This window comes from Chiroxiphia lanceolata, chromosome 16, assembly GCF_009829145.1.
Source record: "Chiroxiphia lanceolata isolate bChiLan1 chromosome 16, bChiLan1.pri, whole genome shotgun sequence".
NCBI classification, from domain to species: Eukaryota; Metazoa; Chordata; class Aves; order Passeriformes; family Pipridae; genus Chiroxiphia; species Chiroxiphia lanceolata.
Window position 1 is genome coordinate 14,200,174 of NC_045652.1, and position 27,861 is coordinate 14,228,034.

The 27,861-nt window shown below is 56.8% G+C and overlaps 2 protein-coding genes across 13 annotated transcripts in view; both read right to left on the minus strand.

Moving 5' to 3' along the window:
* Positions 1-992: 992 nt before the first annotated feature.
* SREBF1 (sterol regulatory element binding transcription factor 1) lies at positions 993-27,480 on the minus strand. 8 transcript variants are annotated; one of them, XM_032704490.1, is made up of 20 exons: positions 27,476-27,480; positions 10,614-10,714; positions 6,780-7,223; positions 6,453-6,622; positions 6,242-6,382; positions 5,945-6,163; positions 5,743-5,857; positions 5,450-5,661; positions 4,956-5,160; positions 4,291-4,475; positions 3,942-4,203; positions 3,668-3,834; positions 3,417-3,585; positions 3,229-3,337; positions 3,045-3,154; positions 2,821-2,953; positions 2,501-2,663; positions 2,076-2,261; positions 1,887-1,998; positions 993-1,353 (listed from the first exon to the last, which is right to left on the minus strand). In XM_032704490.1, the coding sequence occupies exons 3-20, from the start codon at positions 7,219-7,221 to the stop codon at positions 1,130-1,132; spliced, it is 3,324 nt and encodes a 1,107-aa protein (XP_032560381.1). In that variant the 5' UTR covers positions 7,222-7,223; positions 10,614-10,714; positions 27,476-27,480; the 3' UTR covers positions 993-1,129. The 8 variants fall into 8 exon arrangements, with proteins under 8 accessions (XP_032560381.1, XP_032560377.1, XP_032560379.1 ...); XM_032704486.1 differs by lacking the exon at positions 27,476-27,480 and having other exon boundaries at positions 6,780-6,911; positions 6,948-7,223; positions 10,614-10,827; XM_032704488.1 differs by lacking the exon at positions 27,476-27,480 and having other exon boundaries at positions 6,780-6,891; positions 6,934-7,223; positions 10,614-10,827.
* Positions 15,029-27,861, minus strand: part of TOM1L2 (target of myb1 like 2 membrane trafficking protein) — a 56,707-nt gene continuing 43,874 nt past the window's right edge. For 4 of the 5 annotated variants that reach the window (XM_032704493.1, XM_032704494.1, XM_032704492.1 and 1 more), the window contains 3 exons: positions 23,530-23,589; positions 21,010-21,046; positions 15,029-20,435 (listed from right to left, as the gene is read on the minus strand). In XM_032704493.1, coding sequence (XP_032560384.1) covers positions 20,287-20,435; positions 21,010-21,046; positions 23,530-23,589 — 246 coding nt within the window. In that variant the 3' untranslated portion in view covers positions 15,029-20,286. The remainder of the gene's footprint in view (positions 20,436-21,009; positions 21,047-23,529; positions 23,590-27,861) is intronic. The other variant, XM_032704495.1, reaches the window with a different exon arrangement.

Genomic DNA, 27,861 nt, shown 5'->3' on the forward strand with positions numbered 1-27,861 from the left:
TGCTCGTGGCCTCTCTTTATCTCTGGGGGGCTGGTAGGGTCCCCCCCGGGCTGTGCCAGCCCCTGGCTGGTCCTTCATCCCCGAGGGTCCCACTGATGGGGGGGTTTATGGAGGTGGAGGGGGCAGCACCCCCCAAGACATCGTGGGTTAAGGAGGGGGTGTTTGGGATCCCTTTGCACCCAGTGTCCCCATCCCTGCCACGTATGCCCCCCCATCCCATCAGCCCTGTGGGAGCAAGGCAACCCCAGTTGTAGGGGGTTCCTTGCCCTCTAATTTTAGTGTCAGCCCCCCCCGAATCCAGCACACACCGGTATAAATAATCAGCTTTAATTGTCTGTACAAAACTCTCCAACTATGAAAATACCGTTTAAAAAGGGAAAAGGGGAGCGGGGGGAGCCAAGGGAAGGGGGGTCTATATACAAGAGGGATGAAGCAAGGGCACAGGGGCACCCACCAGCCCCCCAGGAGCCCTGTGCCACCCTGCCATCCCTTCTCCAAAAGCCTGTCCATGCTCAGGGGTGGTGGCAGCTCCTAATGGGGTGACTAGTCAGTGCTAGGGGTGGGGATAGGGTGGGTGGGTGGGGTCCCCTCTTGCCTACCATTGGTGTGGTTGGGGAGAGGTCGCTTTGCTGCTGCCATGGGGCCAAACCTACCCCTCACAGCGGGGGCAAAGCCCCAAAAACAAGGGGTGCAGCAGCAGTGGGATCCATAGTGGGCCGGGCAGGGTCCCCATCCTGCGCGTTGGGAGGTACAGGGGACACAGGGGGGTATAGGTGGCACTGGGGGGTACAGGTGACACCGAGGGGTACAGGTGACACCAGGGGCAGCTGCCGAGCGTCCCGTGCCCTGCAATACTGTGACAGTGTCACTAGAGGTCTCCACGCCCCGTCCCCCACGCGGGCTGGGGACACAGACACGGCCGTGGGGCGGGGAGCCCACCCGGGGTACCCCACGCTGGGACATCCCCCCCCCGCACCCACATCAGGTACCACCCTGCCCCTCCCCACCCACCCCTTCACCTCAAAATCCGCTCCCCAGCACCGTGTCCTGCGGGGAAACTGAGGCACACGCCCCCTTCCACCCCACATCCCGCACCCGGGGGGGTGGCGGGGGGCTGGCAGCTCCCCACCTATCCCGACGTGACGGTGGTGCCGCTGCCCAGCTTGATGATCATCTGCTGGCAGTCGTGCAGCGTCCGGCGGTCTCCCAGCTTCTCCAGCGTGCGGGCAGCCTCGGCCAGCATTCCCACGCGCTGCCCCGGGCCAGCCAGGAAGCTGGGCGGGAGGTAGCAGCAGGCCAGCAGCAGCGCCTCGGCATGTTCTCGGGGTGTGGGGTGACTCTCCGGCTCCCCAGCTGCGAAGGGACAGAGTAGGGGTCAGCACCAAGGGGGATGGAAGCCACCGAGTAGACCTTGGGGGCTCTGGCACAGGGATGGGGTTATTCGCCCACCCTGGAGCGGGTGACACCACCAAAGGATGGGATGGGAGGTCATGTGTCCCACTAGGGTGCTGCCAGTGGGGTGTTCCACCCCACATCCCACCACCTAAGGTGGGGAGCAGGGTGTCCCCCCACCCAAGGTTCTGGGGTGCTCTGAATGTGGAGAGGGGTGTGTCATCCCATGTCCCACTCCATGTCCCACCACCCAAGGTGTTGGGGTGCTGCATGTAGGGAATCAGGTATCCCACCCTGTATCCCACCAACCAAGGTGCTGGGGTGCTGCAGGTATGAAGTGGGATGTCCCATCCTGTACCCCACTGCCCACGATGACTGGGTGCAGAGAGGGATATCCCACCCTGTGTCTCTCCCTGTCTCCCACCATCCAAGGCTTCTGGGGTGCTGGGGGTGAGGAGTGGGGTGTCCCACCCCTTCTCCCACCCCGTGCCCACCTGTTTTGCTGCCCTGCACCCCTCTCCTGCGCAGGCTGCGGTCCAGCAGCTGGTGGGTGCGCGTGGGGCTGGCCCGGGCCATCAGCCTGGCAGTGGCTTCATGCAGGAACACCTGGATGGGGGGGGACAGTGAGCACAGCCGGGTGCAGGGTACGAGGGGACCCACCAGGTGACAGGTTGGGGGCTCACCCGGCGCATGGCGGGGCGGAGGGTCTGCGCCAGGCGCCGCAGGCTGCTGAGATCCTGCTGGAAGCCGCGCAGCTCCAGGGCAGACGCCTGGTAGAGGCAGCTGCGCTGCTGGCTGGCCCCCATCTGCTGCTGCCACAGGTTGGTGCGGGTGACCAGGAGCAGGTCACAGAGCAGGAGCTGGACTGCCTGGAGGGACGAGAGGAGCTGGGTGAGCAGAGGGACAGACAGAGGGATGGGGGGGTGCCGAGGAGGTTCCTGCGGGCAGGCGCTGCTGCGCGGGACCCCCGCCGGGCTGCACGGCAGGGGCATTGCACTCCCAGTCTGACACATGCAATGCAACTACAATGCACCCCCGCGAGGGTCGGGGGCACCTCCCGCCAGGGTTGGGGGCTCGCGGCCACCTCGTGCCCCAAACCCCAGCTCACCTTGTCGATGGTGCCCTTGGGGGGGCTGCCCAGCTCCAGGCTCTCCCGCAGGCAGCTACTGGCCTTCTCACAGTGGCTCAGGGTGGCCTGGTTCCCGTCCTGCTTGCTCAGCAAGGCGCGGACGGCTCGGAATGAGTGCAGGGCAGCACGGGGAAGGGGCTTCCTGCGAGGGGGAGGGGACGTGGTCACTGCAGACCCCTTGCCAGGCGTGGCTGTGCCCCTCTCCAACACACACTGAGTGCTCCAAGTGCATTCAGAGGGGCTGCGCCAACCCAAAGGGGACAGGAGGAAGGGCCATCCCTGATAGCCCCAGCACTCACTCAGAGCTCTGCAGTGCCCGGGGCATGGTCTCCACCAGCGGGTAGAGGCGCTCAGCCCCCTCCTCATCTCCCTGCAGCCAGTGGATAACGATGCCAATGAAGGACGCCCACCACTTGGACACGGGGTCGGTGCCTGCAGAGTGGGAAGTACACAGGAGTGGGGTGTCCTTACTCTCATGGCCCCCCACATGAAGTGTCCCCAGTAGGAGACACACCAGCCTCACCTGTGACAGCCGCCAAGCCGGAGGTGATGGAAGGTGTGGGGCCAGGTATGCCACTGACATCCGAGCAGCCATTGAGCAGCTGGAGGTACTCGAGGGCATCAGAGAACCGCCTGCGGGAGAGGGGCTGTGAGGGGGCTGGCCCCGTGCCAGGTTGGAGGTGCAGGGTGCCCACTCTGGCACTCACCCCTCTCCCTGGGCAGTGGGGCGGCCGGGCTCAGGAATGGCCACGCAGCACAGTGCCTTCTCCAGGAGGTGCTCACGGAAGAGCTGGGTCACCTGCGCCAGTGGATCCACTGCGGCACAGAGACAGGGTCAGTGGGTATGTCAACACCCCAAAATGGGGAGTGTGGGGCTTTGGGGGTTTGAGGTCACCTGGGTTGCCAGCAGAGCTGTAGATGGTCTCCCTGGGGACACCCTTGACTGCCCAGTCCCCGTCAACGAAGAAGCGGTGGCCCAAGGGGTGGCAGAGCCACTGCATGGCAGGGGGCACAGCCCCACCGTGGGACAGGGCCACACGCCGGGCACTGCAGAGGAAGGGGCGCTGTGGGGAGATCAGGAGGTCAGGGGGCACCTGAGACCCCAATCCCAGGGGACACAGGGGACCCCCACTGCCCCACACTCACCGCCAAGAAGTGGAAGCAGCGGTGCAGGCTGGCCTTGATCCGCAGGGCGGCTGCCACGTAAATCTCAGCCAGTGCTGCCACGGAGATGGCATCGCCGGCACACTCGGCCAGGTTGACGGCGCTCAGCGCCAGGTTGATGGCCAGCAGGTGCCCCCCAGCCTGCTTCCCTGTGGGAACGGGGACAGGAGGCTCAAGGATGGGGCTGGGGGGCTCAGGGGAGATGTGGGGTGCAGGGGTCCCATCCCTCAGCCCGCCCCATGGCACGGGGCCGTACCGGCGAGGTGGAGCTGGTGCAGGCGGTGGTAAGCCATGGCGGCATCGCGGGCACTCTGGCGGACGTGGGCAGGGGGTGGGGGGTCCGGGCGCAGCCCCCCGGCACGGGCGGCCAGCCAGCGGCCCACCCAGAGGCGCTGGAGCAGGTGGCGCAGGAGGGTCCAGAGCAGGCTGCAGGCCAGGTCCCCGTGGGACGCCGGCAGCGGCCGCCCCAGCGCCCCAAGCGCCGTCCGCAGGTGCTGGGCCCCCTGCGCGAAGTCCCCCTGTGGCCCCGGAGACATTGTCAGTGTGGGCAGGGCTGAGGGGACAGGGCGGGTGGGACAGGGGACATCACGCGAGGTGGGACTCACACGGTCGAGGTCAAGGTCGGCCTGCCGGCGGTGCCGCCAGAAGAGGATGGAGGGCTCGGAGTGGGGGCGGGTGACGGGCTCCCCGCAGACGAAGAGCCGCACCACCGCCCCCAGCACCAGCGCCGTGTTCAGTGCCCAGAAGGCCAGCGTGGGCCACAGCCACTGTGACCACCCCCATGGCTCCTCTGCGCAGAAAGGGGGTCAGCACCACCCTGCAAATGCTGCCCTGTGCCCACCCCAGTCTCCATCCCAGTGGCTTTCACCCTGTGCCCACCCAAAGAGCCCCCACCCAATGGTGTCCAACCCAAGATTCCACCCAATGGCCCCACATCCACCCCAGGTTCTCCATTCTGGTGGCCTTCACCCCGTGACCACCCCAACAGCCTCCACCCAGTGGCCTCTGCCTCGTGTCTACCCCAGCATCCTCCACCCCAAACATCTCCCATCTCAGACCTATCCCAGCCCCTACCACACATGCACCCCAACATCCTGCACCCCGATGGTCTTTACCTCAACAGCCTCTAGTCCATACCCACCCTGACAGCCCCCAACCCACACCCATCCCAACAGCCTCCATTCCAACGGCCTCCACCCCGTGCCCGTCCCAACAGCCTGCACACCTATGTCCCCCACACGAAGAGCCCCCACCCCACACCAGAGCTTACCCACAGTGCCAGACTCAGCCATGATGCTCCTGCTGGGGCTGGCAGTGTCCGGGCTCCCCAGAGGGCTCGGGGAGCTGGAGCTCCGGAGGAGGGAGGCCAGGGGGTTGAAGGAGAGGCAGAGGAAGACGAAGGTGCAGAGAGCCATGCGAGAGCGGTCCAGCATTCCCTGGCTGCTGGGCAAGGGTGGCAGGTGCTCCTGCTTCACCTGAGTGGGCAGAGCTGCTGTGAGCCCCAGGCATGGGTACGGATGTGAGGGGATGGGGCACAGGCATGGTATAAGGAAATAGGCATGGATTTTTGTGTATGGGCAGGGGGCACAGAATAGATTTTGGGGTACAGACCATGAGGTGCAGCCCCACGCACCTCAGAATTACCCCAAAAACCCCAAATCGGGGGAGGAGCAGCCTCAGAGAGCAAGGCAGGGCTCTCAGCTCCTCTCCTCATCGGGCACACTTTGCCTTTGGCACCCCTGGTGTGAAGCAGCTCTCCCTCACCTTGCCACGGTTGCAGAGGGGGCTGTCAGGCTCCGAGTCGCTGCTGCTGTTGCTGCTGCCCCCACTGAGAGAGAGGGGGCTGCTGTGGGATGGTGAGCCCGCGTCCGAGGGTGGCGGCGTCAGCGTCTCCATCACCTCCGCCTTCACCACCTCCATGGGGGCCTCCGCCTTGACCCCCCTGCTGCAGCAGGTCCCCAGGTCCTTCAGGGGCTCTGTGGCAAGCACGACAAGCTAAAGGGTGCTGGGTGGCACAGAGCATAGCCCCCTACCCCAAGACCTGCCCTTCCACTCACGGTTCTTCTGCACGGCCATCTTCAGGGCGAGGTTCTCCTGCTTCAGCTTCTGGTTGCTCTGCTGCAGGAAGCGGATGTAGTCGATGGCCTTCCTCAGGATCGCCGACTTGTTGAGCTGCCGGTGGGCATGGATGGCTCAGGCCAAATGCCAGGCGAAGAACCCCCACAACCTGCCCCTGCCCCACTGCTCCCCGGCTCCCACCTTGGCCTCAGTGCCCACCACCAGGTCCTTGAGCTCCACGATCTTGTCGTTGATGGAGGAGCGGTAGCGCTTCTCGATGGCGTTGTGGGCCGTGCGCTTCTCCCCCCGGCTCTGCACCAGTGCCGGCTTCCCGCTGGGCGCCAGCCGGTTAATGGGCAGTTTATCTGCATCCACCACCAGCGGGACCGTGGCCAGGATGGTCCCTCCGCTCACCAGTGCCTGCAGGGATGCAGGGTGGGGTCAGTGGGGGCCCTGGAGCATCCCCCCACCTTGGGGTTCCCGGCAATGGGGACATACCGGCACTTGGAGCGGGGTGGCAGAGCCGCTGGCACTGGTGGCCAGGGAGGCGATGGTGGAGGTCTTGGCGCTGCCAGCATCCGTCTTGACAGCCGTCAGCACCAGGGAGTCAGCCTTGATGAAGTGGGGCTGCAGGAGAACCTGAGGGGCAGGGGGGATCAGCAGGGCTGAGGGGGTCACTGGGATACCCCACCCCTGGCCCGGGGCTTACCGGCACCGGCTGGATCTGGGGAGAGATCGACTGGGTGGTAGAGGCAGCAGGGGCGAGGAGCTGCTGGGGTGCCACGCTCTGCACGGGACCAGGCAGTGCCACGGGCTGACTGGGCTGTGGGGTGGGCAGGGGGCTGGGCAGGGTCTGCCCTGCACCTCCGGGCTGCACAGCTGGAGCAGAATACAGCATTAACAGAGCCCCCGACACCAGCCCACCCTGCTCAGCCCCATCACGCAGGGACATATCCCCCTTCCACCAAGACCCCCACCACCACAACCCCCCCCACCCAGGGAGCCCCAAACTCCCCCTGCATCCTTAAATCCTCACCGGAGAAGCTGTGCTGGTTCTGGTAGCCCACCAAGGGCTGGGGAGTGAACGGGCTGGGGGATGCGGGGACGAAGTTCGGGGTCAGCATCACACCGGGCTGGGGCTGGGGCTGAGGCTGGGGCTGAGGCTGGGGCTGGGGCTGGGGCTGGGGCTGGGGCTGGGGCTGGCTGCTGGGCACGGCCGACGACTCGTCCTTGATACCCAGGGATGGCGCCGGCAGGAGCGGGGCCGGGGGCTGAGGGGGGAAGGCCGCCATCCCGGGGGGCCCCGCGAAGGAGCTGCCGGTGGGGGTGGTGGGGGGAGGCTTGCTGGGACCCAGGTAAGAGTTGAGGGTGCCCGGGGTGGAGGGGAGCCCTGCGGGCACGGTGCTGTCGGGGGCACCGAATGGCGAGTCAAACAGCCCCGAGAAGTCATTGTCCGGCGTGTTGATCAGCTGCAGCATGTCTGCAAAACACATACAAACACCTCCGTGCTGTCAGAGACTGTCCTGCTCCCAAGGGGAGCCCATGCTGGCTCTGTACTGCCCACCCCACAGCTCAGCACTTTGGGGCTGGATTCCCATAATCCAGGTGCAAAATTCCTTGAGAGCCCAGGAATCCGCTGTGCCCTGCTCCTCGCAGCCTCTCAGCCACCCTGTCAGTGGGGAAACTGAGGCACGGCGCTCACAAGGGGGGTGCTGCAGTCTGGCCAACAACAATCAGGGCTTTCCAGTCCTGTCTAGGCATGCCAGGGTGGATCTCAGCCTGTCTCTGAGGTTGAGCGGTGCTTGTGGCAGTTCATTCATTTATCCTCTACTGGGAATCCCTACAACCCTCAAATCAGCCTCTGTATCAAGGGGAGGGGTTGCTCGGGCTATGACAGGGGGTGACACCCCCTGGATGTGCCAGACCCCCCTGCCAGGAATGACTGATCACAACAACACCCAGGAGGGCAGCCGGGCAAGCACAGGGTTCAAACAGCCTCGGGGGGTTCTGTCCCGTTCATCAGGACCTGGGTGCTCCAGGGTGGCTCCACAGACACGTCCTGACAGCCACACATCGCCCCGACACCCACACTTTGCCCTGATGTCCACACACTGGGGTCTCCAGAGAAACCCCCACTGAGGTGTCCTGGGATGCTCCCACCAAAGCACTCAGGGACGCCCCCACCCTGGTACCCCCGGCGCACCCCCTCGTGGGCACACAGACCCCAGGATGCCCCCACCCCAACACGCCTCGGTGCAACCCCCAGGGCACACAGACTCCCAGGATGCCCCCACCATGGTACCCCCAAGGCACTCCCACAGCACACAACCCCGGGATGCCCCCACCGAGCCATACAGCCCCCGAACACCCCCCCCCCCCGTGGGGTGCAGCACCCCCAGAGGGGCCACGGCGGTGACCCCGCCGGGCGGGGAGGAGGCAGCTGGCGAGGCGGGGGTACCTTCGAAGGTGCACTCCATGCAGGTAGGGGCACGGGGGTCCCCAGGAGGAGGCTGCGGCCCCCGCTCAGCCCCGCTCCGGGTGGCGACCAGGCCCCGGGATTTTTTAAAGCCATGTTCTCGCCTCCTTCCCGGCGCCCTCCCCGCGCTGCCCGCGCCAGGGCTGGAGCGCGGCCGGCGATGGGGTGATGCGACTCCGCCAATCGCCGCCTGCGCGCCCGCCGGCCGCCCCCGAACAGCCCCCGGCGCCCAAGGTGAGCCCGGCACCGGGTTACTCCCGGGCACTCGCCGCAACCCGCCCGCGGTTACTCGGGGTCACACTCCGTTAACCCCTTCGCCCCGCGCCCTGTCGCCCTCCCGTAACCCCCAGTCCGATGGGTCCGTCCTCACTCATTGCCCAGGAGTCGCCCCGCAACGACCGGGTGCTCTCTTTCCCCCCAGAAAACTTCCAGCTCTCGGCACCCCACTCTTCACAGGTGGGTGTCCTTCCAGGGGGTCTCCCAGCCTCACCCCTTCCCACCCCCCTGCTCAAGGGGTGCCCAAAGCTCCCCCGTGGTCCAGAGCAAAGTCTGGGGCTGCAGAGAGGGGGTGCTTCCTCCTGGCCCCCTTCCTGCTGCCCAGCCCAGAGGTGGGCACGGGTGTCCCAGCCTCCTGGCTCCAACCAGATATTTCTATCCCGTGGCACCTGCTGCCACACACACCATCAGCATGACATGGGCACCCACCAGTGCCACCTCTACCCCCCGCCATGGGAGCCTGTGGGGCAGAGCCACACATCTGTGGATCCTGGCAGGTCCCAGCAGGCTTACGGCACCCACATTCCTGGGAACACATCCCACATCACCCTGTGGTGGGATGGGGATGAGGAACAACCACGGCCACCCAGGGACTGACAACAAACCAACTTTGGGGAACTATGGGGTCCAAGGTGGCCCAGCTGGCTACGGTACAAAGGAGTGTGGCAAAACTCCACGGTGGGAAAACCTCATCCCATATAGCAGCACTCAGCCCTGGCACGGTGCCTGCTTCCCTGCCCACGCCAAAACCTTGCCGAGAGAAGCAGGTGGCACCTGGACCTGCTTTGATCCGCCCCGATTGTCACTGGGATGAGCCTCCAGACCTGGGATGCCACCACCATCCCAGATCCCGGAGGAGAGATCCCCACGGATCAGGAGCTGGGGCAGGTGTCGGAGGGTTTGGCCGGCCCTGTGCCCGCCTCACCGCGTGCTCCGCCGGCTGTGCCGGATGGCGCGGACCTGCAGGGCCGGCGGACCACGCGGTGAGGCAGGCGGGGGGGCTCACTGATGGCTGGGCTCCCAGACTTTTCGGGATCCCCAGTTTTTTGCTAAAGCCAGGGAATCGCTGAACTCAGCGCATGTGAGCCCCCAGTGCCACTGCGGTGGGTGGAAGTGGGTCCCCTCGAGAAATGGGTTCCTTTGGGAAGTGGGTCCCCTCCGGGAATGGGTCCTGTTAGAGTTTCCCCATCCCACGGACCCCCAAAGCGCAGAGGAGGTGGGTGCTGGTGGATGCCAGCCCCAGGGCCGGAGCAGAGCCCCTACATGCCAGCCCATGCCGGTTGGATGGGTTGGAGGAACCCAGGCGTCCTGGAGGGAACGACCGAGAGTAACCCCGACGGTGACGTCACGGGGGGCGGGGCCACCGGAGACACGATGCTGTGACTGGGAACGGGGGGGGGATCGTCGGGGCTGTCCCGGTATCAGCACCTCCAGCCCAGGGGGGCCGGTGTCCTGTGCCCCCCCTTCCTCCCAAGCCCCCCGCTATGGACCGGCCCCCGATAACGGAGTCAGCCCGGTCCTGCACCGACTCCGCGCTTCAGCAGCTCGGTATCCCCCCGCCCCACGCCGGGCCCGGCACCGAGTCCGGTCCGCCGGCCGTGCACGGAGTCCCGGTTATGCACCGACCCCGCCGCCCCGGCCATGTCCCGGTATGAAGTTCCCTGGCCGTGCACCGAGCCTGGGCTCCCCGGCCCCGACCATGCACCGAGCGCGCTCCCGACCATGCACCCAGCCCCGGTTATACCCCCAGCGCGGTCCCGGCCACGCACCGAGACCCAGTTCTGCCCCCAGCTCGGTCCTGACCGTGCACCAAGCCTGGTTATACCCCCAGCCTGGTCCTGGTTGTGCCCCAGCCCCAGCTGTACCCACAGCCATGTCGCGACCGCGCACCGAGCCCCGGCACTGCACCGTGCCCAGCCCCTGGCCATGCACCGAGCCTGGGTATCCCCCAGCCCGGTCCCGGCCGTGCCCCCGCCCGGTCCTGCTCATGCACCGAACCCCAGTTCTGCACCAAGCCCAGCCCCCCGGCCGTGCACCGAGCCCCGGTTACTCCCCAGCCCGGTCCCGGTTGTGCCCCCAGCCCCGGCCATGCCCCATCCCGGCCCCGCCGGGACGCACCGTCGATGTCGCTGAGCAGGGCCGTGTCGATGTCGCTGGCCCCGGAGAGGCCGAGGGACGGTGCCAGCCCCTCCAGGCCCGCGTCGTCGAAGGCGAGAGCGCTCATCCCGGCGGCTCCGGTGGCTCCCGGCGGCTCCGGGGTGCTCGGGCGGCTCTAGGGGCGGCGGGGCCGCCCGCCCGCCACGGCCGCGCTGGCCCCGGCACAGGCACCACGGGGACGAGCCGCCAAGTTGCTCCCGCGAACCGTGCCCGGAGCTGCCACCGGGAGGGGAGGGCGCCGGGGATGGAGGGAGGCGGGTCCGCAGCCGCGTTCCGCCCCGCGCCGCCTCCCCGCACCGCCCCGCCGCACCGGGACCCCCGCGGCATCAGGCAGGGAGCCGGTGCATCAGCAACGGAGCAGGGCAGGCGCTGCAGCCCCTGAGCAGGGCAGAGTTCCCTGTGGGGATGTCACCACGTCTGGAAATGTCACCGACCTCTAGGGATGGGCACCAAGCCCTGGGAAAGTCACCGACCCCGGGGAATAGGCACCGAGCCCTGGGAGCAGATGAATAGGGAATAGGCACTGAGCCCTGGAAAAGTCATTGACCCCTAGGGACATCGCCAAGCTCTGGGGACGTCGTCCGCCCCTGGAGACAGTCACCAAATCCCTGGGGACAGGCACCAAATCCCTGGGCTGGGTCCTAAACACCTGGGCTGGGCATTAAACCCCCCTCAGCCCCAGACAGGGTGCACAGAGAGCAAGCAGGGCAGCTGGCATGTGCAGGAGGTGGGGGCCATGGCTGCAGAAGCCTCAGCATCTCATGGAGGCCGTGTGTTGAAGTGAGCTTAGGCCATCGTGTCACCTCCTGAAGGTCCTGTGGTTCCCAGGCTGGGGGCACCTGCCTTCCCCATCCCAGGTCCAGGGTTTGGAGCAGTCCCAGCTCCACTGCCCATCTATGGCATGGCCCAGGGTGGGAGAAGCTCCCATAGACTCGATTAGGGACACATCAATGCTGCCCCGTGAGCCCCAGATGAACCATGCACCCTTCCACATGCCACCAGTTGTGGGATCCAGGAAAAATACTGGTGTCATTGGGATCAGCACTGTGGCTGGCCATGGCTGGTGGGTCTCAGTGTAGGAGACTCACAGCAGGGCAATACCAGGGCCTGTGTCCTGCCGTGCTCCATGGTTTGTCCTGCTGCCAGGATTCATTTAGGAAAAGAAAATGCACTGCAACATCAGCTCCCTGAAGTTTGTCCTCTCCTCTTCCCTACCACCAAGCACAATCTGAGGCTACCTGGGAATTCATTAAACCCGGCTGCATCTCAAAAACCTCCCCCCAGCCTCACTGGCTCCCACCTGGCAGCACAGCAGGCACCCCTCTGCAATATGGGGATCCCCTGCATGGCACAGGACACCCCAGTGCAACACGGGACTCATGAGGACGCCGCAAAGCACCCTGTGTGTGCATGTGGTGGTGGCAGAACTGGGGGTGCACAGCCCTGCAGGTCCCCTCTGCACCCTCACCCCCACTCCAGCCTCCTCACTCTGGGGACCTGTGTCCGAGCTGGGGCTGAGCCCAGGCAGTCCTGGCTCAGCTCAGTCGCCAGCAGCTGGGGCAGCGTCACCCACATGCAGGGCACCAGCAGCCACTCGGACATCCGTCAGCACGGCAAACACTGCTATGGAAAACCACTGGGAGATCCACGAGCTGCCACGGAGTGTGCAGGGGGGCCGTGTGCTTCCCCCTCCTTTTTACTGGGGTCACCAGGGAGAAGCCAGTCTCTCTGGTGCTGGGTTTTCCCTTTCCTTGTAGCAGTCCATGTGCTGCAGGAGGAGAAGGCAGGTTTCCAAGGCTGGAGAGACGGATGTGCTGTCACCCGCCCCCCCCCGGATTTAGAGGAGCCTCCTGTGAGCATAGGGGTCACAGACCTTTAATAACCCACACAAGGGGCACAGCCTTCCCCGCGGGATATGGAGGGGGAAAATCCCACCCATAAACACAGAGGAGGGAAATCACTCACATAAACTTGGAGGAGGGAAATAACACGCACAAACGCGGCTTTATTTTTGCATGAACTGCATGAGAAGCCGGATTTTGCCAGGCCCCCTTCCCCGATCCAGATCCAGAGGGTCTGTGCATCGCAGGGACCCACACGGGACACTTCCCCTGTTCCAGGGGGGACCACAGCAAAGAGCAGCATCCTGCCTGCACCGGCGAAGGATGAGGCAGCGCGGCGGCTCCGTGGGCCAGGTTTGGGGGTGATGGATGACACGCGGGGCGGGGCTCCCGGGGGTGCGCTGGGTTGCGGGATAGGGAAAACCCCGCCCGTAGGACCAGGGCCACGCAGCCAATAAGCGCAGCAGCCCGGAGTGGAGTGATTCTACATCACGGCTCAGGGCCCGCGATTACATCATGTCGGTCCTGCGGGGATGGCGGGCGGGCCACGTGGTCGCTCCGGAGTCACTGAGACATTTTCCTGAGCGCAAGGCTGGGAGGAAACCGCAGGGATGGATGAGACAGAAAACAAACTGGCCCCGGCATGGCTGGGCTCTGGCCACCGAGCCGGCCGGGCCGGCTCATGCGGCTCCATAGGTCTCACCAGTGGAGCATCGCCCCGAGCTGCACCGGCGGCAGCGACAGCTCCGGGACGGGCTGTGCCTGAATGTGGCAGCCCCAGGCACCCTGTACGGAGCATCCCACATCCTGCTGCACCCTTGCTCAGCCAGGTGGGCCCCCTCGAAGTGAGCCCCCTCGAAGTGAGCCCCCGGATGTTTCCCACCTGCCAGCACACCTGAGCCCTGCGCTGAAGGCGGCAGGACGTGCTCCCAGCCTGTGGCATCCCGCCTGCTCCGGGGTTGTTTTGTTATGGGAGAGCGCGGCGTTAATCATTAATTTGTGTCGCAAACAGATTTAAAGCCTCTTCTTTCATTCACTGCCTGTAACTCTGCTTTGCCAACTGCCCCTTCCCAAGCCATGGCTTGGGAAAACACAGAAGCCGGGCTTAGTGTCACTCTAGTGCAGCCCCCGCTCCAGATTTATTTATCCCAAGGTGAAATGTGAAAAGGCAAATGCCCGTGTGGTCATTTCCAATTCACACTGGGATCCAAACCTGCTCCCCAGTGCCAAAAAGCAATGACACTCACCTTGCCCAGGCCTCTGCCCATGTGGGGGTTGGTGCCGTGCACTCTGCTGGCACAGGGCAGTGATGTGTGGAAGCTCCCAGCCCATGCACGGTCTTTACAGGAGCAGGTTTGGAGAGGAGAAGCCCACTAGGGTTCACAAATCTGGGGAATCCATGCTCGGTTTAGGGAGCTGGATGACCAGTGGCTGGGGGAAGCACAGATGGGAAAAGCAGGTCCCCATATGCTTATCTTGCTCTTACAGTCTTCCCTTTGCACCCACTTTGGCCCCTGTTGAAGGCAGAATTTGGGGTTAGAGGGATCTTTGCCTCATGTGTGTGACTGTGGTGCTGCAGAGGACAGTGTGATGCAGCCCCTTGCTTCAGCAGCCCCCCCTTCCACAGCCCCTCAGCACAGCGCTGGACATTTCTGACCTGGTGCTTTTTGTGCAATTTCTGCCCTCTCAGGGCAGCAGCAGCTCCACACCTTTCCCAATTATCCAGGCCAAGAACCACCCTGAATGTATCCAACAGCAAACCAGGCACATGATCGGTGCGGGGTAAACAAGCTGGGGCAGGGCCGGTTTAATGCTAATAATGTGGCTACAGGGAGAGGAAACCCATCTTTCCAGCTGTTCCACAACCCCTTCCCCAGCTTTAAACCATCAGCTTGGATCTCCACGGGCAGGATGGAGGGCACCATTCCGACAAACTGTTTTGGTATTGGCCAGTGTCACTTCTCCAGGGTTCCTAAGTTGATGCTCTCCCTTATCCTCTGCCCATCAAAACCACCATCATAATGGGGATGTTGGAAGAAATTCCTGACTGATGAGTCAGGAAAGTGGCCCTTGGATGGGCTGGGAACATCACCCGTGTGCAGTGCTCAACAGCTCCTGACCCGTCACTTTCTAGGTCACCAAGGCCAGTGATCCACAGTTGTGCCCCAAGGACCATCAGGCAAACCCTGCAGGGTGGGCAGCTGTCCCACCACGCACTCAGGTTGTCACCCATGTGCCTGCCTGTTGTCAGCCTCGAAAGATGTGCCAGAATTTAGTGGGGAATGAATTTACCAGCTGTGGCAACGCAGCACCACACAGAGCATGACCCACAAAGAGCATCTGCAGGGGACAGCACTTCTCCCAGGGGGAATACCCGGGTTCTGTCATCTGGAGGAGACTGAGGACTCCCAGTCTGGACATCTGATGGGCACCCAAGAGCCACACATGTCCCCTGTGCTCACTCATTCCCTATCCTCAGGCCAGGCAGTGGAACTGAGCGAGTCCCCAGCTGAGACAGACAATAGCACCCCCAACTCACACTAATAGTGTATTTATTGGAATATCTCACATGCAGGAACCAAGGAGATGATTTCTGGAGCAAGTTAAACAATGGCAGATTAATACAGTTGTCTTGTCCTTAACGGAAACACTTTCTACGTGAATACAGCAATGTTTTAGTGTTGGGTTTCTCTGCTTTTTGTGTATTTTGTTTCTCTTTACATAGTCGATTTCTTTAACCAGTTATGTCCCTTTTCTCCCCCTACCCCATTCCCAAACAAAAAAATATTCAGTACCTTCAGTAAATAAATATTATCCACTTTTATCTGGAAAGCCTACAGCTGTAATATACAGAGAAGCTATTACACAGGTTACATTTGTAGGGTTAACGACAGCTCATAGGAACATGTATGGAATGAGGAGCTCGTACTCATAAAAACACGGAGCAGGGTGGGAAGTTTGGAGTGGATTTGCCGTGGGCTAAAGAGAACCAGCACCGGAGCTCGGCGCTGCTCGAGGCCGGTTGGCTTTTGGTGATACACAGCCTCAGCTCTCTCCAGGTGAGGAGGAGGGTGGGGAGCCTGGGGCTGGAGCAGACAGGCACAGCCTGCTCCGGAGGCTGCGGTTTGGGAGGGACGGGTGGAAGGTGCTGTGAGGGCACCTGGCAAGGGGACTCCTGCCTCATCTCCTCGGCTGGTGGGAGCCCCCAGCAGTGGAAGGGTTACCTCCGAGATGGCTCTAAAGCCACTCACTGCTTCATTATTTCCATAAAAATAACTGTCCTGAGCTGTTTTTTTCCAGGGGAGGCTCCGCAAGCCTTGTGGTTAAACTTGAGGAGGTAAACAATGACGGAGCTGGACAGGGATGGACGGGGATGAAGATAGCACAAGCAGTTCCCACTCCAGGACTCCCTGCAGCCACGAGAGACTCGACAACTCATTGGACAAAACAGTGTTGGAAATGCAGCTGTGTTTGCTCTCCTGGGCTGCATGTCCTCTCCCCGTGGGTGACAGTAGGAGAGCAGGGACTAGGGGAGCAGAACAGCCAGGGCTCCTTCAGCAGCTCATGGAGGGACCATCACCCTGTCCTGGGCCTGAAACCATGGCCCGGATCTGTTCTTCCACCACTGGAGGGAAACATCTCGCCACCACAGCCAGCTCCGAGTCCTCCATTTCAAAGTGGAAACAGCCAATGTATCCCATAAAAAAAAAAGCCAAAGTCAAACAAACAGAAATCCCCACTGTACGTCTTTCAGCTTGGAGGTGCAAAACCAGCCCTGGGAATGGCAGAGCTGGTTTGATCAGCACATCCCAGAGATGGAGGCTGTGATAATCAGAAGGGAAAAGGTATGTTGGAGGCTACGTGAGGGTCCCAGTATGGACTAGTGTCTGCATTTATGCTGTTCCCTTTAAGAGACACCGTGCTACGTTTTTATGAGCAGTTCTCCTATGAGCCTTACCTACATCCTAAACACCCTAAATGTCTGTAGAGCACATTGTTATCTATTACACCTGCCGAAGATGCAGCTGAAATCTACACAGAACAATTAAAAAAACCCCAAAGAATATATTTAAATAGAAACCATTCATTTCTTACATCTCAGCACATGAAGGGTTAACAGAAGAGGTTAAAAAACACACTGGAAAGAAAATATATTGACAAAATAAATATTTTAACCTAGAACAGGACATGATTAGAACTTACAAAGGACCCCGAGAATAATTTAGTGTCATTGAGCGTCAAGCTGTGATTCCTAATATGCCTAGAAAGCGCTGGGATGTTATTTCTTATGGAAAGTGGATCAGGCTGCAGCTCCATCCCTGTTCTCGCAAGCACTGGAGCCACACGAGTCCTCTGCCCACTTGCACAGAGGAAGCACTTGGCGTGAAAGCAAAGGAAGAATAAATTGAGAAGTTGGTCTCCTGAAGTGAAAAACCCCTTCCCTTTCCCTCAGACAGTTCCCACCGCTCCGGTTTTCTGCAGACCACAAGAGGACAGGGAAGATGAGAGATCCTGATACAGGACATTTGGGAAGCTCTAGCGTAACTCTTGTATTTGTTAAAGAAGGTTTGGGCTAAACCACCCGTTCTGCCGCACGCTCTGTTCTCTTCCTTCAGTGCTTCCAGCCCTGAGAGCCAGGTCTGGTGGATCTGGGCTCTATACTCGGCCAGGGTCCTTCCAAAAGTACGTTTCCTCCCAAGGCAGGCATCTCCTGGGAGCTGCCCTACTTTCAGCAAAGCCACCACTTGTGCCGATGGCACTGCCACCCCCTGCAAGCAGTATCCTGGCTTTCCTGTGGATAACCTGGGGTGTCAGCGGGGACCATGGAGTGCCTGAGGCTGCACACACCAAAACAGCCCCTCAAGCTGAGCCAACACATGCTCTGTATCTCCCCCAGCCCCACCCTTCTCATTCCATCTCTTTTCCTCCCAGCTGGAGGGAACAGTCACCAACAGCTTTGCAGAATCTTCCAGAAAGGGACCAGACTGTCCCTAAAGCAACACCTTGGAGGTCCCAGGACAGGTTTAATGTGACAGAAAGAAGCGTTGACAGCACACTGCCCCCAGCACCTTTTGGCTTAGGGGTGGAGGATGAAGGGCCAGCAGTCCCGAAGCAGTGGGACGCTGCAGGGGCTCGGTGACAGCGCTGGTGACATCCGTGCCACTCTGCATCATCTGACAGTGTCCCCAGGCCTGAGCAATGCGATTATCTCCTCCAGCTTGGCAGGGAAGCTGGATTAACATGCTTAGAATCACCTGATGTGGCCATTTACAGGGTCAATGTGTTTCAAGGATTTAGAAGAGAAAATACACACTTAAAACACCCACAGAGCTTTTTGCACTGACGGGCATACCAGCAATTCATTCTGAGCTGGCGAGACTGCTCAGGCGATCACCAGACCATCTGAAATCAAATCAGCGCTGCTGAAGAAGGTTCCTCAGGTTTCTGGGAGCTGGTGGCCACATCTGACGTGTTGCAGCAAGGCAGGAGCTGGCAGTGCTAATCCCTGAGCGTTGGGCTCACCATGTGTTGAGAGCGAGGGCAGTGGGTGGGAGCAGCAGTGCACAACGAAGCTGAGGCAGACTGTCCTGGCACGTTCCAGCAGCCACGGAGAAGATGGAACGGGAGAAACCCTCTGCAGACCCACACAGAAGGGCTTCAACTGGGGAGAGGGCCAGCAAGTGGGGAGGAAAGCTTGATCCCCAAGCGATCTCCATCCTTACACTGGTTTTCCCTGCCCAGGCAAGCCAGGTTGCAGGGAGCAGTGACCTACAGAGCAGCAATGAGGTGCCACATCAGTGCAGAGGGGTGGCAGGGCAGCCTTGCCTGGGCCCAGCTACATATGGAGAAATCCTGGAAGAGGATGCAGGCAGGGCAGGACAGAGGAGACGATGAGCAGGGAGAGCACAGAGTGACACCTGACCTGGGACAGGCTGGAAATCCTGCACTAACACTTCCCTTCAAAGATTAATGTGTCCGCTCTCACAGACCATCAGTGCTGCCATCAGGCCATTTGGTAACAGGTTTTGTGTGTCCCAACCTCCCAAAGCATGTGGTCCCCAGAGAGTGTGGTATGGGCTGAAATCACTATGCTGAGATAAAAGCTTCTATCACTTAGTCTAGAGCAACTTCCAAGAGAGCTCAACACACATCAGCATCCTGGGAAGCTCAGACATGTCAGGTCAGAAGGAAGGGGCTGCTTGCCTAAGCCAAGGAGCGTCCTGAGGAAGGGGGGGCTGGAGCCTCCTGCCTGCATGGGTGTTCAGCTGATAAAGTGCCTCTCTGTTAGGATGGGAGATTCTCCTGCCATGCACTGCTCAGCCCTCTGATCCTGCCATCCTGCACCACTGGCTTCCTCCCAAGGAACATGCTGGGGGATGCAGTGATGGCTGGAGCTGCCTGCTCCAGCTCTGCCTGTCAGCCCAGCAAGGCAGGCACACATGCTGGAATCCCTTCTGGCAGCTCCAGAGGAGCAGCACTCTGAGCCATGCCTCTGGCAAGCAAGGGAATATGCTTGTTTGCACAGAGACTGCAGCCCTGTAGGAGCTGGGCGTTAATAAAGGGCAGAGGGATCAAAGGACTCTCCAAAAACTATAAATGGCACAGCCACAGTCATCCAACACTTTCTCAGGTGCAAAACTAGAAGGAAATGAGGAGTTTCACCTCCAGCACAGGCTGGGATGGCTAATCCCTCCATGGTAACCATCTCCCTCAGCGTTCCATACAAGCCTCTGGAGTTTGCCTCTCTTTCTCATCCCTACCCCCAAGAACCAGCATGTCTATCCTACCAGGCATGGCAGGGAATCCAGGAACCTCAGTTCACACCCCATCCATGAGCAAGTCCCATCCATCTGCATGGATGTTATTTACACCAAATGCAGAGCTCTACAGTCACCCAAGAAGGAATCTAAGGTAAAGAAAAAAATAACTTGAGCTATTTTAAAAGGCAAACACACCAGGAAAACTCCTCGTGTGAGAGTTGCTCTCCCAAGGAACGAGGTGCTTCCTTGCATCAGCATTACAGCATCCATTTAGCCCAGCATTTCCCACTCTCATCAACTGCCAGAGCTACTGGACATGGCCAACAGACTGCTTCAAATTAGAGCAAGCCCAGATAAAACACAAGGCAAAAAATACCCTGTGAGATTTAGAAATGAAACGCCACAGAAAGTGGGGAAAAGCGGCCACCATATGGTATCGGGAGATGTGTGAGTGGGAGAGTAAAGGATTTTAACTTGTGAAGCACATGTTGAAAGGGGAACAGTTGTTCCTTGCTGTCGAATCCGACACGAAAGCCAATACATTAACATTTTATCTAAAAATAAAGACACACTCCTCCTGAACATTCCAGCTCAGTCAATTACATGCTGATTGACGGAGCCGTCTACTTGGCAGGACCTGCCTACAGAAGAGGATGATCCCTACATAAATTGAAGGGCAAGGCTGCTCTCTCCCCCCGGGGCTTTTGTTTCAGCCCAGTGTGACGTACTCGTGCATTCTGAAGGGGTTTTCAGCATCAAGAGCTGGTTTTGTGCAGCTGGGACAGGAAGGAGGGGATTAAGCGAGTGCTGGAGAATCGTGGTCTGGCAGGAATAGTGTTGGATTTAAATAGAAAGAGTCAGCTTGTGGGGGTGGACCGTTTGAGGAGGGGGGGGAAGGAGAAGCAAACTATGAAATGGGGAGGAGGGGGGTCGTTGTTAGCCAAGGACTGTGGGAGGACGAAGTGGCCTGACAGCGACACTGGCCCACTGGCCCGCGGAGCACAGGGGTGGGAGGGCGGCTCCGAGCCACCTTCACAGTGCAAAGAGGGCGTCCTCGGAGCGCTCCTGCTTTTTCCTGCCGGAGGGATTTGTCGGAGGGGTGGGGGCTTCCACGGGAGGGGATGGCAGATTGGGAACCATCTCCGCCGCTTTGGCTCGCTCTTCTAAAAATTTGTCAAACTCTGCAATGCAAAAAAAAAAAAAAACAAACAAGAAGGAAGACAGGTAAGACTTGGGGCTGTGGGGCCCCAGGGACAGAGGTTAGCGGGGGGCTGAAATTCCAGTGCCTAGTGTCCCGGAATTAAATTCCAGTGCCTGGAATGAGTTTGCAGGGCTGAGTTTGCAGGCACACATACTGGCACAGCCTGACTTCCTCGGGAAAGGGTACAGCCGTCCTTGGAGACACCCGAGCTCAGGCAGCAGCTGGAATCAAACCCACACAATGCCACCGGCTGTGACAGAACCAGGGAAACATCATTCCAAAGGGCTGAGCAGCTTGGGGACACATTCCTGCTGGCACAAACACAGTGCTCAGCCAAGGAAGATGGCAGGGAAGCACTTACAGCCAGGAGGGCTCCCCACACCATAAACATGAACCTTTTGCTCTGAAATGCTCTCCTCCCGCCTTTCCGAGCACGGAAGCATTTGCTGGGGAACATCAGGCTGGGAGAAGGCAGCATCTCAGCAGGGATCAAAGCAAATTCCATCTGAGCACTAACCTGAGAAGGGCTCATAGCCACAGGCATCTCTGCTTACCTTCACTGGTCACTCCTTCTTCCAGTTCGTTGCCTTTCTGCAATGGGAACAAAAAGGCACGTGAGCACACAGGCAGCAATTCCCCTTCCCTGTCATCCCCTCCACCTTTAATACAACTGGACAGTTTCCACCACTCGTTTCCACATATTAACCATCGGAGCACGGCGACCTGGGGAAATCACACAGCTCCCACGTCAGGAGGCCAGTGAGGACTGACACTTCCCTGCACTGCAGAGCAGGAGGACAAGCACTGAGATGTTTCTGAAGATTGCTGGTGGATAGCTAAGCTTTCCCCATTGGATCTGAGTGTCAGTCCAGCACTGTTTCCCCTTCAGACTGTAATTCTGGCCCAAAACTGAGCTGTGTGAGTCACACACACACTGTACCAGATGGCATCTTTCCTGTCACACAGTCCTTAAGAAAGTCAGGACTGTGGTTTGCACTGTCTCTTCAAATAAGATGCACTTTTAGCTGACAAAGGACACGCGCTACAAAATCATTTGGGGCCAACGTTCCTCCTGTGGGAGTTAATTTTAAAATCCATACAAAAATATAGCAGCTTTCCTGTATCCATGCTGTACAAAGACAAATCCAGGGTGGGCTGGAAAAAGGATATGATGGCAGTTAGGGTCTGTCCATGAGAATCAAAGGCTGGGAATGCTGGGGGGGGTCATTGCATTTCTACCAGCTGTGTGCATTTTCACATGTGAATTTCCAATAAGGAAATTAGAAGTCCAGTGATATGCATCCTTGTCAATCTGTCAGGATATTAAAGATGGATAAAAGTACTAGTTTAAAACCTGATGTTGAACCTGCTTTGAAAAAGAAAAGTATTTGTCTATATCTGGCTTCTCTGCCAGGAGAGTGGGGACATACTGACTGGAGTGCCTGAGCATCTCCTGGTTTCCTACTGCACTGAGGTTTCCAAAGGTTCACACAGTAGCCACTACTTCACAGGGAGAGTTCGTTCCAGAGCACCCCAAAAAGGGCAAAGAAATAAATAACAATTGTCTAACCTAATCTGCAACTTCCTCAGCTGGGAAGCAGAGAACTGAAATGAACCATGAACAAAAAAAGGAGGGGGGGACCCAGAGTGAAAACCAAAAATCCAGTCCAAATTTTCTCAGAGGCTTCTCTCTGCTGCACCCACATACAGCTGGGGTGGGGACCCAGGGACACCCCCAGGCTTGCTCAGGCATTTACAGGACAATTCTCTCGTTTGCTCCTTTTAGGCAGGACTGTCCAGGGCATGACAGATGCACAGAGCTACCTCCATCTCTCTCCATCAGATCTTCTCTCCCACTAAATTAATTTAAATGCCAAAGACAGAGTGGACACGCTACATTTACTGTATTTCTTTAACAAAATGAGGCCAGTTTGTAATTAAATTTGAAAGTGACTCCTGTGCCGGGGCCTGACAAACCTACCTGCAGCTGGAACCCAGTGACATTTCAGAGACAGCCAAGCTCAAAGGCTGAACCCAGAATCTGTTTAAGCACTTCAGGCACCTTTGGGCAGCTGGAGAATTTTCTCCCTTCCAGTCCAGCCAGCTCCTCCAGTGGTGGAGGGGAGGGCTGACGTGCTGCTGCCAGAGCCAGAACCCCACAGCTCCCAGCTGGGAGCTGAGCAGGCAACAGCAAGGGGCTGGGAGAGACCCTGAGGAGTAGGGAGTGTTCTGTCTAAAGCTGGAAGAATGGAAGGAGATGATCCTTGGGGATATGGTGACCACAAGTTCAGTTCACTAAAACCATGTTTAAAAGAACACATGAACACAACCCACCACCTGCCCCCCTTCCCCCCCAAAATGCACTTGGTTAATTTGAGCCAGATGCTTACATTAAAAGAACCCAACAGAATAAATGTGTACTAGTTGTACCCTGCTTAAACCAAATGTGTGTTGGGACAGCAAAAGAAAATCCAGAGCGTAGGAAAAGCTACTTTTAGTTCTGCTGTTTGTTTGTTTGTTTAATAATTACCAGACAATAATCATTTAGGAGAAACTGAAAGTTATAAACATTGAAGAGAGACTGTTACAAATTTTTATTATTACTATTATGAAACATGTCAAGATTGCCTACCAGTTTAACAAAGACATCTTGATTTGAAAGGAATCTAAGCCCTGATCCAGCATCTCTTAAAAGCACACCTCAACATAAACATGAACTTAGATCCTGTCTAAATAATTCAGCTTTAAAACATGGGCTTTAAACCTGGTGGAGAAAACTTCAGCCCATATTTAATGCTTCCCTATTTGGGGACCAGAACCCCATGATTTCTGGAACACATGTTTTTCTGTGATGTTCACATGGAGAAGGGAAAATAAAACCGTTCAGAAAAAAGTGTTTTGATTGAGTTGCTGAACACAACCCTGTCTCCTCCTGCTTAGATATTCCCTTCAAAGGGAACCAAGCTCTCTGGTTGGGAAGTTTCACTGCTTCCTGCTACGAGAAGTACCAGGAACTCAGCAATGCATTGAAAGTTACCCATACAAGTGAAAAATGAAAATATAAAGAGTCTCACCAAGTCGGTACTGAGCCACTCCTCAATGTCATCCATGACAGAGGACTGTGCAACAGGGATCTAGGGAGTGCAGCGAGAGAACAGCAAGGCAGGCAAAAACCAAAACACATCCACAATCATGGCCACAGAGCGATGGAAAACGCCAGAAATAAGATTAAAAACAAACAAACAGAAGAAAAAAAAAACAAAGATGTAAGATGTGCTGGAAAAAAAAAAAAGGTAACAAAATATAAATGGCATTTCGAATAAAGAAACAACTTGGAAAGGAAATTATGAACAACAAGGCTAAAAAAAAACAAGAGAAAGATTATGGGGGATGACGTGACGATGCCAGCATAAGACGGGTAACTTCTCGACCATGTATTAAAACCATCAGGATGGACTGATGATTCTAATCTTGATCGTGAAAAGCTTTTAAGGGTAGAATACTGGATATCAGTTAGGTTTTGAAATGTTAAATTTACACCTTTTTTTTTTTTTTTTTTAAATGAGCATTAGCCCCAGTGAAGAGTTAGCAAAAAGAGGGGCTCAAAGTCTTCAGGCAACACTGCTATGAAAACAATCTGGTTTTTCCTCGCAGGTGGAGGAGTCAGAGCCCAGGGTACAGTCATGCTTCCTCCCAGATCCTCCTCCCACCACACCACTGGGACCTGGCAAGCCTTGACACAACGGTTTAAAGCAAACCTGTCCCAGCTCCCTATTCCTACACCTCGGCAGCAGAGGCAGGAGAACCCAAGGTTTGGCAGTGCAAAGTGCAGAGTCTCAAAGGTGAGGGTGAGGAGGAGGATGGGACAAAGGAGAGCACAGCACACACTGCCCTCGGCTCCAGAGCTGCAGCAGGGCTCTCCAGAGCTTGCCTGTATGTCTCCAGGGGTAGTTTAACATCCAGGCATGGAAGGTTTGCCTCAGCCCCTGCAGTGGAACCACTCATGGCACTCATGGTGTGATTGCTACAGACAGAGCAGGGGCAGCTGAAGTGCAGTGATTTCCCACAGCGCTGGAGGCAACTGGGTCAGTGAAGGGAAATCACTGGGTATTAGGTGTAGAATTTCCTGACTCAGCTACACTGCTTAAATACAACAGAGGCCTGAAGAGGTAAACAGGAAAACACCACAATAGATCTCGTAAGGACAACCTGAAAAATACTTGGAAAACAATGTCAGACACGCAGGTTCCAGGCCAGAGGACGGCGGCCAAGCACTGGGGCTGGCAGGCAGGAGACCTGGCGCTGCTGGAGAGGATTTCCTAGGCAGAAAAGGTGTCAGGGGTTCTCCACAGTTTTGCCAGAAACCCCTCAGAGGAATCACCCTCCCTGGAAGTGATCAAAAAACATGTAGATGTAGTGGGTGGGGACATGTTTAGTGGTGGGCTTGCCAATGCTGGGTTAATGGCTGGACTTGATGATCTTGGAGGTCTTTTCCAACCTTAATGATTCTGTGATTCCATAAAAGAGCTGAAAAAGGCAGATAAATTTACTGGGAGATGCGGTTTTCTCAGGCACTTCTAGCAGAGGAAGGCAGATGCTGGAGCATAGAGGCAGCAGCACAGGCTGAGGCTGTTTAGCAAAGCTCCTCTGGAATTTTTTTATGGAATCAAATGGTCCTTTGTACTGAGGAGGTCAGTTAAGCCCTTGCTTGAGGTGAGGTCTGCTAAGGTGGGTTAGTTGTGTCAAAGCACTGAAAATTCAGGGCTCAACCCAAAGCATCTCCCCCCAAGACAGGCACTGGGTTCTGACTCTGCAGGTTCCTGGTCAAAGTGCACGTGACAGATCCAAGAAGGGTCAAGGTGTCATTTTGCTTTCAGCCAATATACGAAGATCCCAAACAGAAAATAAGTTCCTAAAGTTTCCTTTGGAATGGGCCAGTTTTAGCATAAATTTGCTGGATCATCTATTGCAGTGTGGTGGGGCTGCTGTGAGCTGGCCCAGACAGCTATTCACAAGAGGAGGGCTCTCTGACATCTTCCAACATGCTCCTTCCCAAGGACAAGTTGCATCTTGTAGAATTGCCTTGTTAGTTTAACAGCTTTCTAAAACACTGGCTTCAGAGATATAAAGTAATGAACTTATTCGGCCAGCAGCAACCTAAAACCCACTGCAGGGGCTGCACTGCTGTCTCTCTCCTGTGCTGCTTAACCTGAATGCAGTAGGTGAAGCTGTGGCTGCCCCATCCCTAGAAGTGTTCAAGGCCAGGTTGGACGGGGCTTGGAGCAACCTGGGCTAGAGGAAGGTGTCCCTGCCCATGGCAGGGGGTTGGAATGAGATGATCGTTTTTTCCCACCCAAATCATTCCAGGATTCTATAATTCTATGAAAATAAGAGCAGCTGTTCTAAAAAGCATGGCAGTCCTGTGATCCCTGTATGAGAAGGAACAGCAGCCCAAATCTTGGTTATCCTGACAACATGACAGATGATTGGATTCCCAAGAATCACGGGACTCTTGAGTTTGCAGGAGTCCTCGAAGAAAAGCTCAACAGCACAGCAGTTTGTGCTGTGGTGCTTTTTAAGATTTAAAAAAAAAAATGAAAAAAAAAAAAAAGAAAAAACAGGAATTCTACTTTCAGCTTGAGCTACTTATAACAAACAAACAAAGCCCTCAGAAGTGCAAGAACACTTCTTGCAGAGAAGCAGACAAAGCTGTAAGATAAACATTTGAGTGTGTCAGCCGTTTGCTATTCAGCACTGACCTTTTAAAAAGCTTCCCCTGTCTCCCAGCACACCCACAGAAGAGCTGAGGGTTTCTATCTATTGCTTAAACTTCCCATTTGCTCTCTTTAGACTCTGAGCCCCATTTTCCCCATAAAACATGGGTTACACATGTCAGGTTTCATTTGTTCGAGAATAAAGAGGCGAGAGAACTCTCAAAAAGCAACTGGAAGTTTTAAATGATTTTAACTACACATTGTACCATTTGTATTTCATTTTAAACCAACCACACAGAGAAATTCATTTTTTGCCAGTCACTTGGGTATTTGGCAAGTCTTCCCTTTCCAAAAGCCCTAAACTGAAAAATGTGGAGGGGAGTTTTGTTAACTAATCCCTAAATCCCAACAGGAGAGATGTAAAAATAAATTAACTGGTTTACATATTAAAAAAAGACAACAGTTTCTGGGAACAAACAGCAGTGGCAGCCACAGACTACATGGAAAAGGCTCTGGAATGGGGTACTGTCTTGTTAATACTTTGATTATGCAAACATCCATGGTCTAGTGAAGCTCTCAGTCTTGGCAAGACAGTTCCCCAGATAGTCAGTTCTGGCTGCAAGAGCTGTTTTTATAAAGATATTGTGAATTTTTTTTAAAAAAGTCTATACTCAAAGTAAATGGAAATTAAGTCACAACATATTTTTGGGTGCTTTAAGTAACTGGCTTTAATTAAAAGTTGGGTTGATTGTCCAAATTCCTTTTTTATTTAGTCTTCGGAAAATCCTACAAATGGGATCATCCCAACAGTCCTGAAAGGGAAATGGAAAAGGAGGGCTGGGAGAACAAAACCGAGTGTTCAATCCCACAAAACCCACAGGAACCTGGAATTCAAGTTCCTACTTATCTCAGTTAGATTGTGTTGATGTTCTCACTAGCAATCAAAAGCCAAAGAGTATTGCCAATATATTTCCTCACAAGTCATAAGATCCAATATTCTACCCTTAAAAAGACAGTTTAAGGTTATTATTATCACATTTTATTTCTATTAAAAATGATCCCACTGGAAAAGAAGCAGGTATGAAATGACAATTCAGGTCTCTAGGTGAGCTCATTAATGTTCTTAAAATGTTTAACAAGGTTTATGCTAATTGTTGCTAGACTACTGCCTTGTAATAGCTTAGTTAATTCCACTTCTTTCTAGATGTTTAACAAAGCTGACACCAGTACTTGGTTAGTTGCTACTCACTCCTCCTCGTTGGTTAGGAGTAGTAAGGAAAGGTCTGTCATTCCTTAGTGGCAGCACTAAGAGCACACTAGTAGGCTACTCCAGCTTACTACTACAGCCTTACCATCTATTTAAAGCTGTTGTGATCTTGAAATAGCTGCCTGCCCTCAATATTAGAACACGCTTGACTTCACATGTAAGGATTAAATTAACAACTTGATCACTTGTAGCTGTGTTTACACATTGCACAGAAGGGAAGGCAGAGCTCGGGTGCAGCGTGTTCCCCAACAGAGCCTGTTGTGCCCGTACAACAACCAGCCCATCTGGATCTGACAGGCGTGCCCAGACAGTGACAGACCTCACTCACGTGGGGTGTGGGATCACCCTTGTCCAGCGCTCTGAAAAACGTCACAGCTGGACAGGGAAGGAGACCCACGTGGCCTTCAGCTAAAGGGAACACACCT

Coding starts and splice junctions, on each gene's coding strand:
- SREBF1 (XM_032704483.1), bottom strand. CDS start 10,719: ATGAGCGCTCTCGCCTTCGACGACGCGGGCCTGGAGGGGCTGGCACCG. Junction 5,858..5,944: donor TGGTGGGCACTGAGGCCAAG/GTGGGAGCCGGG, acceptor GCCCACCGGCAG/CTCAACAAGTCGGCGATCCT. Junction 2,954..3,044: donor CGGCTTGGCGGCTGTCACAG/GTGAGGCTGGTG, acceptor CCCACTCTGCAG/GCACCGACCCCGTGTCCAAG.